The sequence below is a fragment of the Elephas maximus genome, chromosome 4, assembly GCF_024166365.1.
Source record: "Elephas maximus indicus isolate mEleMax1 chromosome 4, mEleMax1 primary haplotype, whole genome shotgun sequence".
NCBI classification, from domain to species: domain Eukaryota; kingdom Metazoa; phylum Chordata; class Mammalia; order Proboscidea; family Elephantidae; genus Elephas; species Elephas maximus.
In genome coordinates, this window is record NC_064822.1 from 114271667 (window position 1) to 114287026 (window position 15360).

General features: G+C 34.4%; 1 protein-coding gene across 1 annotated transcript; it reads right to left on the reverse strand.

Moving 5' to 3' along the window:
• Positions 1–650: 650 nt before the first annotated feature.
• LOC126075609 (olfactory receptor 6C2-like) lies at positions 651–1586 on the reverse strand. The gene has a single exon (XM_049883445.1). It carries the CDS (start codon positions 1584–1586, stop codon positions 651–653), a length of 936 nt encoding a protein of 311 aa, XP_049739402.1.
• Positions 1587–15360: the final 13774 nt, after the last annotated feature.

The window sequence follows — 15360 nt, forward strand, 5'->3', positions numbered from 1 at the left end:
TATGGAAAGTACTATTATTTTCTTTCTCAACTGTTGTTCATATTTTTATGTCATGCCATTATTCATCCTTATGAGAGTTTTTACACAAAATTACTCTTATTTCATGTGTTTGGATATCATTACTGTATATATTTGAGCAAAACAATGAATTTTACCCTATATTTTCCAGACTAGAGTGATGGCTTTTTTTATACCTTAAAATTTAATATTGTGAAGTTGATTTCATTCCAAAAAAACCGAGGTTTTGAGAACTCTATTTAAATATTCTCCTAATGAGATGCAAAAGACATTGTCAGATATTGCTTCAGAAAACAAAGAAAGGCTTAACCAGGGTTCATGGAAACTATTTTAAAGAAGTGCTGAGAAAATTGATGTTGTTAAGGTATACCTGTACCTACGGCCATCGATTCGATTCCAACTCATAGCGACCCTATAGGACATAGTTGAAATTCTCCATAAGATTCCCAAGGAGTGGCTGGTGGATTCAAACCACTGACCTTTTTGGTTAGCAGCCAAGCTCTTAACCACTATGCCACCAAGGCTCCACAGATTATTTAAATAAATAAATAAATAAATAAGGTTATAAACTTCAAAGAGAAAATGTCTGAGGCCTTTGATCCATTCCCTAAAAATTAACAAAAAAAAAAAATTTACTTAGTTGAGAGTGATATAAATCTTTTAAATGAGTCCTTGAAAGCTTTCTTAACTTGATTATTCCTCAGGGTATAAATAAACGGGTTCAATGTTGGTGAAACAGAAGAAATAAGCAGTGAAACCACTTTATTAATAATCACTTTTTCCTTTGCTGTAGGATTCATATAGATGAAAAAGCACGTGCCATAGGTGATGGAAACCACAATCATGTGGGAAGAACAAGTAGAAAGGGCCTTTTTCCTTTGTTGGACAGAGGGGAATCTAAATATTGTCCTGATGATACTACCGTATGACAGAACTACACAAGTAAGAGTCATATTTAGGGTCAGCACAGCACAGACGATAACTGTCTGTTCTATAATCCATGTATCCGAGCATGAGATTTTCACAAGACGAAAGGCATCACAGGCAAAATGGTCAAGCACATTAGAGTCACAAAATTCCAGATTTAAACACAGGCTTAGTAGTGGGATTATTACACAAAAACCAGCCATCCAAGAACAGTTAATGAGAATCCTGCAGACTCTGCTGCTCACAATTGTCACATAATGCAAGGGTTTGCAGATGGCCACATAGCGGTCATAGGACATGGCGGCCAGGAGGAAAAATTCTGTGGCTCCACAGATGTCAGTAAAAAACACTTGGCTCATACAGGCATTATAGGTAATGACCTTGTCACCCGTTGCTATGTTATACAGGTATCTGGGGATGCAAGCAGAGGTGAATGAGATCTCTAAGAAGGAAAAATTCTTTAAGAAAAAGTACATAGGTGTTCTCAGATGGGAATCCACAAAGGTGAGGGTGATGATGGTCAGGTTCCCAGTTACACTCAATATGTAGGTGAGAAAGACAAAGACAAAAATCAGAACCTGCAGCTGAGGGTCATCGGTCAGTCCCAGCAGAATGAATGATGTTACCATGCCGTTTCTCATCACTGACTTCTGCCTTCTGCCTAATCTGCATCTGCTGTTCGGAGAAATTTTATTATAAATTATTTTAACTGTTCAAATATTCAACATATTTAGCCTTTTATTCTTCATTACTTTATGTGCTTATTTTTTTACATTTTACTTTCATCCTCTGCTTAAGATTTTCCCATGAAACTAAAATAGATTGCTGATGAGGTATAATTTTATGAGTAGCAATTAGTGCTCTTTGACTATCAAGAATTGTTTCCTATTCACAAACTAAATCACAAAATTTTACCATTGCTTTCATGTATGTCTTGACATTTGAGTCTTTTATGAGCTTTTTAAACAATACTAATACATAACAGATAACCTGGGCTCACTATATAGTCTCCAGAACAGAGCTTGAGGTCTTCGTTCCAAAAAAAAAAGATTTATGTTTGCTACTTTACTTTTAGGACAAACGTGTTCTGTTCATGCAAACAACCCTAAGTCCTGTGGTTCCATCCAACACAATCCGGCTTTTTTTCTGCTTAAGTTCATTACCTTTACAGAATATGCACATTACATTTATTGCTGACAAAATGCTGATGGCCTTCTCTTCCTTCTGTGATCTTCCAGTCAAATGAATTATTTCTCTGTTTTTGCCACTGTTGCCTAATAATAAGATAGTTAAGCCAGAAGCCAAGAACCTTTAGATTCTGAGGTTGTGATCAACTGCTCTACAGATTTTTCTTTGGCTTCAACCATTAATTACACCAGTAGAGACTCAAACATTTCCAATATACAATCAATATCTCTAGGCTTGAAGTCTTCTGATATCAATGAATAGAAAAAAAAAATTCTTTCTTGTGTACCCAATTTATTTATTTTATAAGCAGTTTCACTTTACTGCTTAACTTCTGTGTCCTTACTAGGACAGGGGCAGAGTTAGCTGTGATGATTTGCCCTATACACAGTGTTCCTGAGAGAGAGAAGATTCACTCACCGAGGCTCATGATTTAACTGAAAGTTAGAATAGTTTTATGGAATTCATCCTCTCATTTAGCAAAGATCAACTATTTGTATTAAATTGAGACGTAGAGGAGTTATTTTTATTTTTTGCAGTCCACCTCTTTCTCCAATCTTCTAATTTCTCAGGTAACATGTGCATTACTGTGAAACCTTACCCAACCCTTTAAAATTTGAGCATCATTCAGTCATTAAAATGTGTTTTTCCCCCCATCGAGATAATGTCGTTATTTTGTTGTTGTTTGGTGCTGTTCAGTGGACAACTTACCATATAATAAAGTTAATATACAGATTGAAACTAAGTGTAACTAATTGATTTTTTATTCTCTCTTTCAATCAGATGTTCAAAATGAACACAGGAATCTGTAATGAGATGCTGCCACTTTGGCCAATATGTTAGTCTTTTTTGGGGGGAGGGGGAGTACAGGAGCATGCTTATATACTACTATACATACAAAGATATTTTACTATTTTTATTTTGGTTGAATGCATAGCCAGAGTTGCCCTTGATATTTCTTATATTAAATTAGATGCGCGTTTATTTGTATCTTATGCATAAAAACCTCCAAAACCATGACATTTTTCTATACAAGACAGATTCATTCTAAAAAGTGACATTTCATACCTTGGATACATAGAAAAATTATAAATTATCCTTGAATTTCATTTTATTTTCCAGAGAAAAATATGACCTAGATGCTACAGAAGAAATTACAATCAAAAAGGCAAACTTTATCATACTTACTTTTCTGTTAGTAAATCAGAGTTTCTCTTGGTTGTTTAAACATAGCAATATTAAAACTGCAATGTGGAAAGTGATATTTTTATGAAGACATTTGCATCTTTATATTCACTGGTATGTCTATCAATGCATAGAACTCCCAATAATTTCCAGCCCAAGATATTGGGCAAACTTCCTAATAATGCACTTAGTGCTCTTATCAGCTCCCAGTACATTCTTACTATCTCCATCATTGCATAGAAAATAAATTATCTCTAAGGGTTGGAGTATGTCAGGAACTTTATCCACTGTTGGAGGAGACGACACTCTAAAACATCATGAGAGTGAGAAATGATTATACAATGTAAAGCATAAAACTTTTTATTTTTTTAATTGTTGAACATGCCATAAAGTGAAAAAAAGAAAGGGTCCCTGGTGGCCTACATGGAAGAGTCATTAATGAATTTTCTGGAAAATAAAATTTGGCAAAAAAACAAGTATCACAGGCTTCAGGAGGACTGTGTCCTTGGAGATAGGAGGATAATACAGCAGTACCAGAAATATGGTACGAGGATAAGTATATTATTTAAATTACATAGTTAATTAAAAAAACAAAAAAACCTTACATTTACTAAGGCATTTGGGATATTTTACATTCTTTATTATATGAATAGAATCCTTTATTAGATTAATCCTTTATTATCATTGGACAATTTTAATCAGATAAGCAAAAGGAAAAGTTTATGCAATTATATAAGGCTTTTGCTTACATTATAGACCTTATCTTTCCACGTTTTTATTTCTTCAAATTGTTGTTGTTAGGTGTCCTCAAGTCAATTCCAACTCATAGTGACCTTATGTACAACAGAATGAAACACTCTCTGGTCCTGTGCCCTCCTCACAATTGTTGTTAGGTTTGAGCCCATTGTTGCAGCCATTGTGTCAATCCATCTCTTTGAGGATGTTACTCTTTTTTTTGGCACTCTCCTTTACCAAGCACGATATCTTTCTTTAGGACCTGGTCCCTCCTGGTAGCAAGTCCAAAGTACATAGGACAAAGTCTTTCCATCCTCGATTCCAAGAAGTACTCTTGCTGTATTTCTTCCAAGACAAAATTGTTTTTTCTTCTGGAAGCCCATGGTATATTCAATATTCTTTGCCAACACCATAATTCAAAGACATCAATTCTTCTTTGGCCTTCTCAATTCATCGTCTAGCTTTCACATGCATATGAGACGATTGAAAATATCATGGCTTGGGTTAGGTGTACCTTAGTCCTCAAAGTGATATCTTTGCTTTTTATCACTTTAAAGAGGTCTTTTGCAGCAGACTTGCTCAATGGAGTATGTCCTTTGATTCCCTGAGGATGCTTCCATGGGCATTAATACATTATATACCTTACCTTTCCAAGTTTTTATTTATTCAAATACACCATTCTATTATAGCTCCCTCACACTTCTGTCAGTTTATTGAGCTGTGGGGGCTCAGGTATTGCTGTGATGTAGGAAGCTATGCCATCAATAACCAAATACTAGCAGGGTCACCCATGGTGGAAAGGTTTCAGCTCAGCTTCCAGACTAAGAAAGACTAGGAAGAAGGGCTTGGTTGTCTACTTTTAGAAAAAAAAAAAAAAACATTATCCAGTGAAAACCATATGAATATCAGTGGAAGATTGTCTGATACAGTGCCGGAAGAAGAGCCCCTCAGATTGGAAGATACTTAAAAGACAACTGGGGAAAAGTTGTCTCCTTAAAATGGAGTCGACCTTAATGATTTGAAGGGAGTCAAGCTATCAGGATCTTCATTTGCTGATGTGGCATGGCTCAAAATGAGAAGAAATAGCTGCAAACATTCATTAATAATCTGAAAGTGGAATGTATGAAGCATGAACCTAGGAAAATTGGAAATTGCCAAAAATGAAATGGAATGCATAAACATCGATATCCTAAGCATTAGTGAGCTGAAATAGACTAGTATTGGCCATTTTGAATCAGACAATCATATGGTCTACTATGCCAGGAATGACAAATTGAAGAGGAATGGTAACCTGTTAATCGTCCAAAAGAACATTTCAAGGCCTATCCTGAAGTACACTGCTGACAATTATAGGATAATATCCATATGCCTACAAAGAAGACCAGTTAATATGACTATTATTCAAATACTCACCAACAACTAAGGTCAAAGAGGAAGAAATTGAAGACTTTTACCAACTTCTGCAGTTCTGAAATTGATCAAATATGCAACCCAGATGCATTAATTACTGGCCATTGGAACACGAAAGTTGGAAACAAAGAAGGGTTGGTAGTTGGAAAATATGGCCTTGGTGATAAAAACAACGCCGGAGATCACATGATAGAATTTTACAAGGCCAACAACTTCTTCATTGCAAATACCTTGTTTCAACAACATACATGGTAACTATACACATGGACTTCACCAGATGGAATATACAGGAATCAAATTGATTGTCTCTGTGGAAAGAGATGATGGAAAAGCTCAATATCATCGGTCAGAGCAAGGTCAGTACAAGAGATCATCAAATTCAAGTCTCAAGTTGTAGTACTGAAGGATCGTACAGGGAAAACACTAAATGATGCAGGAAGCATCAGAAGAAGATGGAAGGAATACACAGTCACTGTTCCAAAAAGAATCTGTTGACATTCAAACATTTCTAGTGATAGCATGTGATCAAGAACCAAAGGTACTAATGGAAGAGGTCCAAGCTGCACTAAAGCATTGGCAAAAAACAAGCCTCCAGGAACTGACAGAATACAAATTGAGATGTTTCAACAAAAGGATGAAGGGCTGGAACTGCTTACTTGTCTATGCCAAGAATCTGGAGACAGCTGCCTGGCCAACCGACAGGAAAAGATCCATATTTGTACCCATTCCAAAGAAAGATGATCCAACAGAAAGTGAAAGTTATCTAACAATATCATTAATATCACATGCAAGTAAAATTTTGCTGAAAAAAAAATAAGCCAAATAAAAAATGAGCAAAGGGTTTGAACAGATGCTTCACCAAAGGAGACATTCAAGTGGCTAACAGATACATGAGGAAATCGTCATAATCACTAGCCATTAGAGAAATGCAAAACAAAACCACACTGAGATAACATCTCACCCTGACATTACTGGCACAAATAAAAAAAAACGAAAATAACAAATGTTGGAGAGGATGTGGGGAGACTGGAACTGTTATGCACTGCTGGTGGAAATGCAAAATGGTACAACCATTTTTGAAGATGATATGGTACTACCTTAGAAAGCTGGAAATAGACATACCATATGATCCAGCAATCCCACTCCTTGGAATATATTCTACAGAAAAAAGAGCCATCACATGAATAGACATATGCACACTCATGTTCATTGCAGCATTGTTCGTAGCAGCAAAAAGATGCAAACGACCTTGATGCCCATCAACAAATGAATGAATAAACAGACAATGGTACGTACACACAATGGACTAGACACAATGATAAAGAAAAATGATGACTCTGTGAAGCATCTCACAACATGGATGAATCTGGAAGGCATTATGCTGAATGAAATAAGTCAACCACAAAAGGACAAATATTATATGAGACCACTACTATAAAAATTCATGGAAAGGTTTACACACAAAAAGAAACAATCTTTATGTTTACAAGGGAGGGGAGGGGAGGAAGGGAAAAACACTAAATAGACAATAGCCAAGTGGTAACTTTGGTGAAGGGTAAGACGGTACACAACACTGGGGAAGCCAGCACAACTTATCGAAGGCAAGGTATGAAAACTCCATAGGCACATCTAAACTTCCTGAGGGACCAGATTACTGGTCTGAGGGCTGTGGGGACCATAGTCTCAGGGAACATCGAGCTCAGTTGGCATAATATAGTTTATAAAAAGAAAAAACTAAATAAAATAAGGTTTTGCTGAAGATCATTCAAAAGCGTTTACAGGAGTATATGGAAAAGGAACTGCCAGAAAATCAAGCCGGATTCAGAAGAGGTCGTGGAGCAAGGGATATCATTGCTGATGTCAGATGGACCTTGGTGGAAAGATAAGAATACCAGAAAGATCTTTACCTGTGTCTTATTGACTATGCAAAGGTATTCAACAAAGGTATCATTAACAAATTATTGATAACATTGCAAAGAATGGGAATTCCGGAACACTTAATTGTACTCGTAAGGAACCTGTACATAGATCAAAAGGCAGTTGTTCAGACAGAGCAAGGGCATATGGTGTAGTTTAAAGTCAGGAAAGGTGTGCTTCAGGGTTGTATCCTTTCACCATACCTATTCAATCTGTATGCTGAACAAATAATCTGAGACGCTGGACTATACGAAGAAGAACATGGCATCAGGGTTGGAGGAAGACGATTAACAACCTGCGTTATGCAAATGACACAACCTTGTTGCTGAAAGTGAAGAGGACTTGAAGCACTTACTGATGAAGATCAGACTACAGCTTTCTGTATGGATTACACCTCAACATAAAGAGATCAAAAATCCTCACAACTGAACAAATAAGCAACATCTCTGTTTGTAGAATAGATTGAAGTTTTCAAGGATTTCGTTTTACTTGGATCCACAATCAACACCCATGGAAGCAGCAGTCAAGAAATCAAAGGACACGTTGCATTGCAAAAGCTGCTGGAAAAGATCTTCATAAAGTGTTAAAAAGCAAAGATGTCACTTTAAGGGCTAAGGTGCACCTGACCCAAGCCATGATGTTTTCAATCGCTTCATATGCATGTGAAAGCTGGATAATGAATAAAGAAGACTGAAGAATTGATGCCTTTGAATTACCGTGTTGGTGAAGAATATTGAATATACCATGGCCTGTCAAAAGAACTAACAAATATGTCTTGGAAGAAGTAAAGCGAGAATACTCCTAAGAAATAATGAGAGGGAGGCTCCACCTCACATACTTTGGACATGTTGTTAGGAAGGATCAGTTCCTGGAGAAGGACATTGTGCTTGGTAAAGTATACGGTCAGTATGAAACAGGAAGACCCTCAAAGAGATGGACTGACACTATGACTGCAACGGTTTGCTCAAGCATAACAACGATTTTGAGGATGGCGCAGGAGCTGGCAGTATTTTGTTCTGTTGTACACAAGGTTGCTACGAGTCAGAATGGACTCGAGGGCACCTAACAACAATAACAACAATGACAACATATTATAGCTATTCTTCATAAATACATAAACATTTACAACTATATTTTTTAATTGGATACAAAAATATGCTCTTATATACTTACATACAGCTTAATTTTTCACCTAATGTCGTTTAAAATTTTTCTATTGTTTAAATATTAATAAAGTTGTCTGATTATTTTACCTTTTATTTAACAAATGCCTGAATTAAATTTGTAATTTTTTCATCTTTTGTAGTTACCAACCATTCTAACTAAAGCATCTCACTAGTATTATTTTCGTATATATGTGAGAATAATTGATAGAAGTGAAATTTCTTGGTCAAAATTTTGTTTCATATTTATAAATTTTGCAGAATCTCATAAAAGACACAAGATTAGTTTATGTCAAACATTTCCTATTAGTATTAATTAATTAGTGAATATCATTTTTATTTTCAAATCTATTCATATTTTGTTCTTTTAAATATGTTAAATACATGTTTTAAGATTCTAAGTCTTTAAAAATGTCAGTGCTCATTTTTGGCATATGGTTCATGGTTTTATACCATCAAATCTATCATTTTTTTTCTCTTTGATTTTTAATAGCATTATTGAGATATAATTGGCAGTCAATAAACTGCATATATTTGAAGTGTATAGTTTGATAAGTTTTGACATTCATACTCCGAGAAAGTATACCACAGTCACCATAATGAATATATGTACCATTTCCAAATGTTTTCTTGTGTTCCTTTTTTAATTCCTTTTCTTGTCCATTGTCCATCTGCCTACTGCTGCCATTCAGCCAATGACTGATCTGTTTTCTGTCACTATAGCTGAGTATGTGTTTTCTAGAATTTTATATAAATGGAATCATACAGTATGTATTCATTTTTTTGGCTAGTTTTCTTAGTGTACTTTTTGATGTTCATCTGTTATTGCATGTGGTTATAATTCATTTTTCTTTCTGACAAAAAAAAACCCATTGTGCAGATATAACAATTTTTTTTTACCTAGTTCCTGTTGATAGATATTTGACTGTTCAATTTTTTAGGCCGTTACTTATAAAACTGTTATAAACATACATGCATTAGTCTATGTAAGAACATATCATTTCACTTCTACTGGGTAAATGCATAGCTCTGGAATGGCTGGATCATATATTTAACTTTTTAAGAAACTGCCAGTTTTCTAAAATGATTTATGATTTTACATTTCTATGAGCAGTGTAAAAGTGTTCTAATTGTTCCACTTTTTTGAAGCGATCTGTCTTTAACTTGCAGACATTCTGGTAGGTATGTAGTGGTATTGCGATTTTAATTTTCATATCTAATAGCTAATGGATTTGTGCTGCCAACATCTTGGTTAGCAGCCATAGCTTGCCTTAGCTCTTAACCACTGCACCACCAGGGCTCCAACAGCTAATGATTTTGGGAATCCTTTAATGAGTTTATTTGCTGTCTGCACATCTCCTTTGGTGAAGTATCTGTTCAAATCCTTTGCCTTTTTGTTCATTGAGTTGTGTGTTTTCTTATTATTGTTTTAAGAGTTTTTTTTTTTTTTTGTAAATACATTCTGGGTGCAAGGCCTTTATCAGACAGATGATTTACAAATATTTCTTCCCAGTTTGTGGCATATCTTATTCCCTTAATACTGTCTTTTTAAGAACAAGAGCTCTTAAATTTGATGAATTGCATTTCCCTAAATTTATTAATGGATCATGCTTTTAGTTGTATCTAAGAAATTTTTGCCTAACCCCAACAACGACAGCCTCTTATATTTTCTTCTACAAGATTTACACTTTAGGTTTTATATTTAGGTCTGTGATTTGTTTCGAGTTAATTTTTGTAAAGAGTACTAGGTATGAATTGAAGTTTACTTTAAATGTATATGAATGTCCAATTCTTTCAGCATCATTTGTTGAAAAGACTATCATTTTTCCAACAAATTGTTTTTTCCTCTATAGAAAACCAGTTGACCATAAATGCAGGTTTTTTTTTTTTTTTTCCCGGAATCTTAATTTTTTTTATTGATTTATTTGTCTACCTTTATACCAATATCACGCTCATGATTTTTGTAGCTTTATAGTGTTAATATCAGATAATGGAGGTCCTACAACTTTGTTCTTTTTCAAAGTTAATTTGGTTATTCGGGATATTTTACATTTCTAAGGGGCAGTTCTGCTGTGTCCTATAGGGTCGCTATGAGTCAGAATCGACGTGACCGCAGTGGGGTTTTTTTAGCGGGTTTATATGAATTATATATTTAGCTTCTTGATTTCTACAAAAAAAAATTCCTGTTTGGATTTTGATTAGTATTGCATTGAATCGATAGATTGATTTGGAAAGCATTGAACTTTTAACAATATTTCATCTTTATATCCATGAAAGTTGATGTATCTCCATTTATATGGCTCTTTTTAAATTTTTCTCTGTTAAATTTTCAGTTTTGTGTCCAGCTCTTTCACATCTTTTCTCAATTTAGTCCTAAATGTTTCTTATTTTTATTGCTACTTTTTATTTCTCAATTTCTGGTTTATTGTTGCCAGAATATACAAATACATTTGAATTTTATACGTAGATTTTTTGTGTCTTAATGTTCTCTATAAAGAAAGCTATGTTGCTTGAGCTTAACATTCCTATGCTTTGTGAGTTGGGGAGGGGAAAGAGTTACCCCTCTCAGTTTTAATTTACCAAATTCCTGCCTTTATCCATTGTGTACCACCTGGAAGCTTTAGTTACACCAAAAACCAAACCCATTGCTTTTGAGTTGATTCCTACTTACAGTGGCTCTATAGGACAGAATAGAACTGTTTCATAGAGCTTCCAAGGCTGTAATCTTTATGGAAGCAGATTGCCACTTCTTTCTTCTATGGATCAACCTGTGTGTTTGAACCACTGACTTTTCAGTTAGTAGCCAAATGCTTTAACCACTATACCCCCAGGGCTCCTGGAAGTAGTAGTTATTGGTGGTCAATTCCAATAATCATTTCTATTTCTTGGGATATGCAGCTAGCAATATAACCCTTTGAACATTAATCCAAGAAGAAGGAGATAGATAAATTATTAATTTATTATTAATTAAATCTTTTAGTAAAATAAATTAAGGGAAGTTCCTGAAATCATGAGTTTGAATTGAAAATATCACTGTAATTTCACATATTAATATAATAAAAATCACATAAATATAATAAAAATCACATACTCTAGCTTTATTCACTGAAAGGGCCTAGAAATAATGGCTAACCAAATATCAGCAAGCACTCCTAGTGTCCATATTGTGGCTTTCAAATACTATTTCCAACTAAAAGTAACCATGTCTTTTGGAAAAATGGCTAGTTTTAGTCTAGGGACTGGAAATGTATTAATTTCCTATTGCTTCTGTGACAAATTACCTCAAATCAATTAATTTTTTTATGGTTCTGGATGTGTGAGGTCTAAAATGGCAAAAGATAATTTACAAAGTTCATGTTCTGCGTCTTAGTAAAGTGAGTAGCACCTTGGGTCTTAAAAGCTTGTGAGTGGCTATCTAAGATAAAACTATTGGTCTCTACTAACCAAGATGAAAAGAGTAAGAAGGTAACAAAACGCTAAGAGAAGAAACAAATCTATAAGGATGATACCCTACATGAGCCACGGCCGTATCTTCCCTGAGACCAGAAGAACAAGATGATGCCTAGCTACCACAATGGACCATTCTGACCAGGGTCACAATAGATGGTTCCAGATAGATGGAGAGAAAAATGTAGAACAAAATTCAATTCCTTAAAAAATCCCAGAATAGCTGGGCCAGTTGAGACCAGAGGACTCCCTGAGGCTATTGTCCTGGGATACTTTTTAAATCTTGAACCTAAAATATCCCCAGAGATCATCTTTTAGTAAAAGAACAGTGACCCACAAAATAAAGGATATTCCCGTAAGAATGACACTCTGCTAAAAAAAACATCTGTATGAGACCAAAAGGTAAACACTTACTCCAAAACAAAGATGAGAAGTCAAAGGGGCAGGGAAACTACAGTACTGGAAAAAAAAAAAAAACAGAATACAGCTAAAGAGAATGTTGACACACTGAAAAGCATAACTAATGTCAGTAAACATTTTGTATGTTAATTGTCCAGTGAAAACCTAACTTGCTGTGTAAATTTTCACAAAAAACAGACTAAAATATTTTTGAAAAAAAAGTTTGAATTTTTTTTTTCTATTGTAGTGAGTGAGATAATTCAATAGATCAAAACTCAAATCTTATCTCTTCGAATCTTCGAGTGATGTAGTCAATATTAACAGACTGGTATGGATATTATTACACCAGTGTCCCTGCTCATACAAGCATTCATAGAGGTTTTTCTTTTTGCACTTTTCGTTTATTGTAACTGAATTAGTATCACCATTAAGAAAATATCCGGAAACTAATTTTTTTTTTAACTTGGCAACAGATATTTGACATTCCACAATGGACTCAAACATAGCAATGCTTGTGAGGGTGGCGCAGGACCAGGCAACATTTTCTTCTGTCTTACACGGGATCCCTATGAGTTGGAACCAACATGACAGTACATAACAATGAGAATCATTCAGTAGGTGGAAATCCATCTAAAAAAAATGTGTGTTCTCACCCAACTATATATACCCAAGCCCATATGTACAAATAGGACAATATGATCAATGTTTTGTTTTGATATTTTTTGTCTCATTCCACCATTTTTTCTCTCTGATTGGAACATTTATTTCTGCTGCGGAAAACCCAAATTAAAACCTGTCTTCCTTCAATATCTTACATCTTGGTGAATACAAATAAAAGAATAGAACTTTAATAAATGAATAAGAGAATAAACATTTCTATAATACATATATACATTTACACAAGCATAAAAAAATGCTTATATTATAAATTAAGAATATTGATTGCCATCCTTCTGTTTAAATTATTTTTTTTTCTTAAAAGATTTTATAGTTTTTAATATGTGTTCTGTGTCTTTTATGTTTAATTTATTCTCTTGGCAATTAAATGTTTATGACATTTATGATAGAAATAATATTTGCTCATTGATTTCTAGATGCTTATTGGTATTATGAAGAGTCTATTATTTTTAAAAACATTTTCCATTTGTTCAGCCAGAGTACCAAATTCTCCTGTGAACTCTACCAGCTTCCTATTGGAGTTTCTTGAGTTTTCTGTGTATGTAAGAATGACTTCAACGGAAAAAGGATATGTCACAATCAATTTTAAGACACCATCAATTGTAAGACATGCTACCATTTTATGTACTACTAACTGAAAGAAAATATTGCCAATTAAACTCTGAACTATGTCAGATTCTATTCTATGGTGACACATTTCCACTTTAAAGAAATAAAATGTGAATAAAATAAGACTATAATCACTTAAATGCAATAATCTCATGTGTTAGTTCCCATATTTATATTGATCATTTTTTCTTCTCATCTTGTTTCATTTCCAAGATTTCCAATGAAATAGCGAATATTTTCATCTGCTTTTTTATTCATTCACATTCATTGGGATGGGGCTTATCTACGCTGTTGGACTTTTCAGAGAATGGCTTTTGAATTTGTTTAACTTATTTAAGTGATTTAATTTTCTGTGTTCAGTAAGTTACAGTTCCCAGTTCTATTTTTTACTTTCTTTCACATTTATTGGAATAAGTTCTTCTGTTTTGCTCTAGTTTATAATTTTTGTAAATAATGAATGTATTTATGATAACAGAAATCCTTCTGAGTATAGCTTTTTCAATGTTCCAAATAATTCATAACATAGTGTCTGCATTTCATTAGATTCTGGATAGTAATTAGTTAATTAGAAGTGAATACCTTAATTTCCAATGAATTATATTTTTGTGGATTTTCAATTTTTTATAACTGATAATTTAGATTAGTATGAGAAAATATGGACCACAAAAGTTTAACTTGTGATGAATACACTTGAGAATATTTTTTCCCATGATACATAGCCTTAGCAGCAGACAATATTTTTCAGAAATAAACGTTTAATCTTTCTGTGAAAATGAGCCTGGGTTTACCCATTAGGAAAGCCAAAATTTGACAGTTTTGACTTTGTTATTGAGTCTTTCCAAGTGCTCTCACCACACTGGCCCTGAGACTTTAATCCTAAATCTCTGGGATCCACAATGCAATCTTCCCCCGACCCCACTCTCACTCTCCAGCCTATGATCGCTTGAGCAGCTGCCAGTCAATTTACAGGTTGTTGCTCTGTATTTAAAAATTGCGTCTTTATTTACGACACCATCAATTTACAACTTTGCAATGCTTTCGGCTATAGACTCAAAGGAATATTTCATTAAATTTAATTCAGCATTGCCATATGTTTGTAATAGCAATATTTCAGGTTTCCCTAATTTTCTGATTTCTCAATAGGGAAAGTACTATTATTTTCTTTCTAAACTATTCATATTTTTTGTTATGCCATTATTCATCTTATTAGAGTCCTTACATAAAAAAAAATTACTCTTATTTCATGTGTTTGGGTATCATTACTATAAATATTTGAAAAGAACAATGAATTTTACCCTACAGTTTCCAGACTAGAGTAATGGCTTTTTTATCTATACATTTTTTTAATTTTTATTGTGCTTTAAGTGAAAGTTTACAAATCAAGTCAGTCTCTCACACAAAAACCCATATACACCTTGCTACATACCCCCAGTTGCTCTACCCCTAATAAGACAGCCTGCTCCCTCCCTCCACTCTCTCTTTTCATGTCCATTTCGCCAGCTTCTAACCCCCTCTACCTTCTCATCTTCCCTCCAGGGAAGAGATGCCGACATAGTCTCCAGTGTCCACCTGATCCAAGAAGCTCACTCCTCACCAGCATCCCTCTCCAACCCATTGTCCAGTCCAATCCCTGTCTGCAGAGTTGGCTTTGGGAATGTTTCCTGTCCTGGCCCAACAGAAGGTCTGG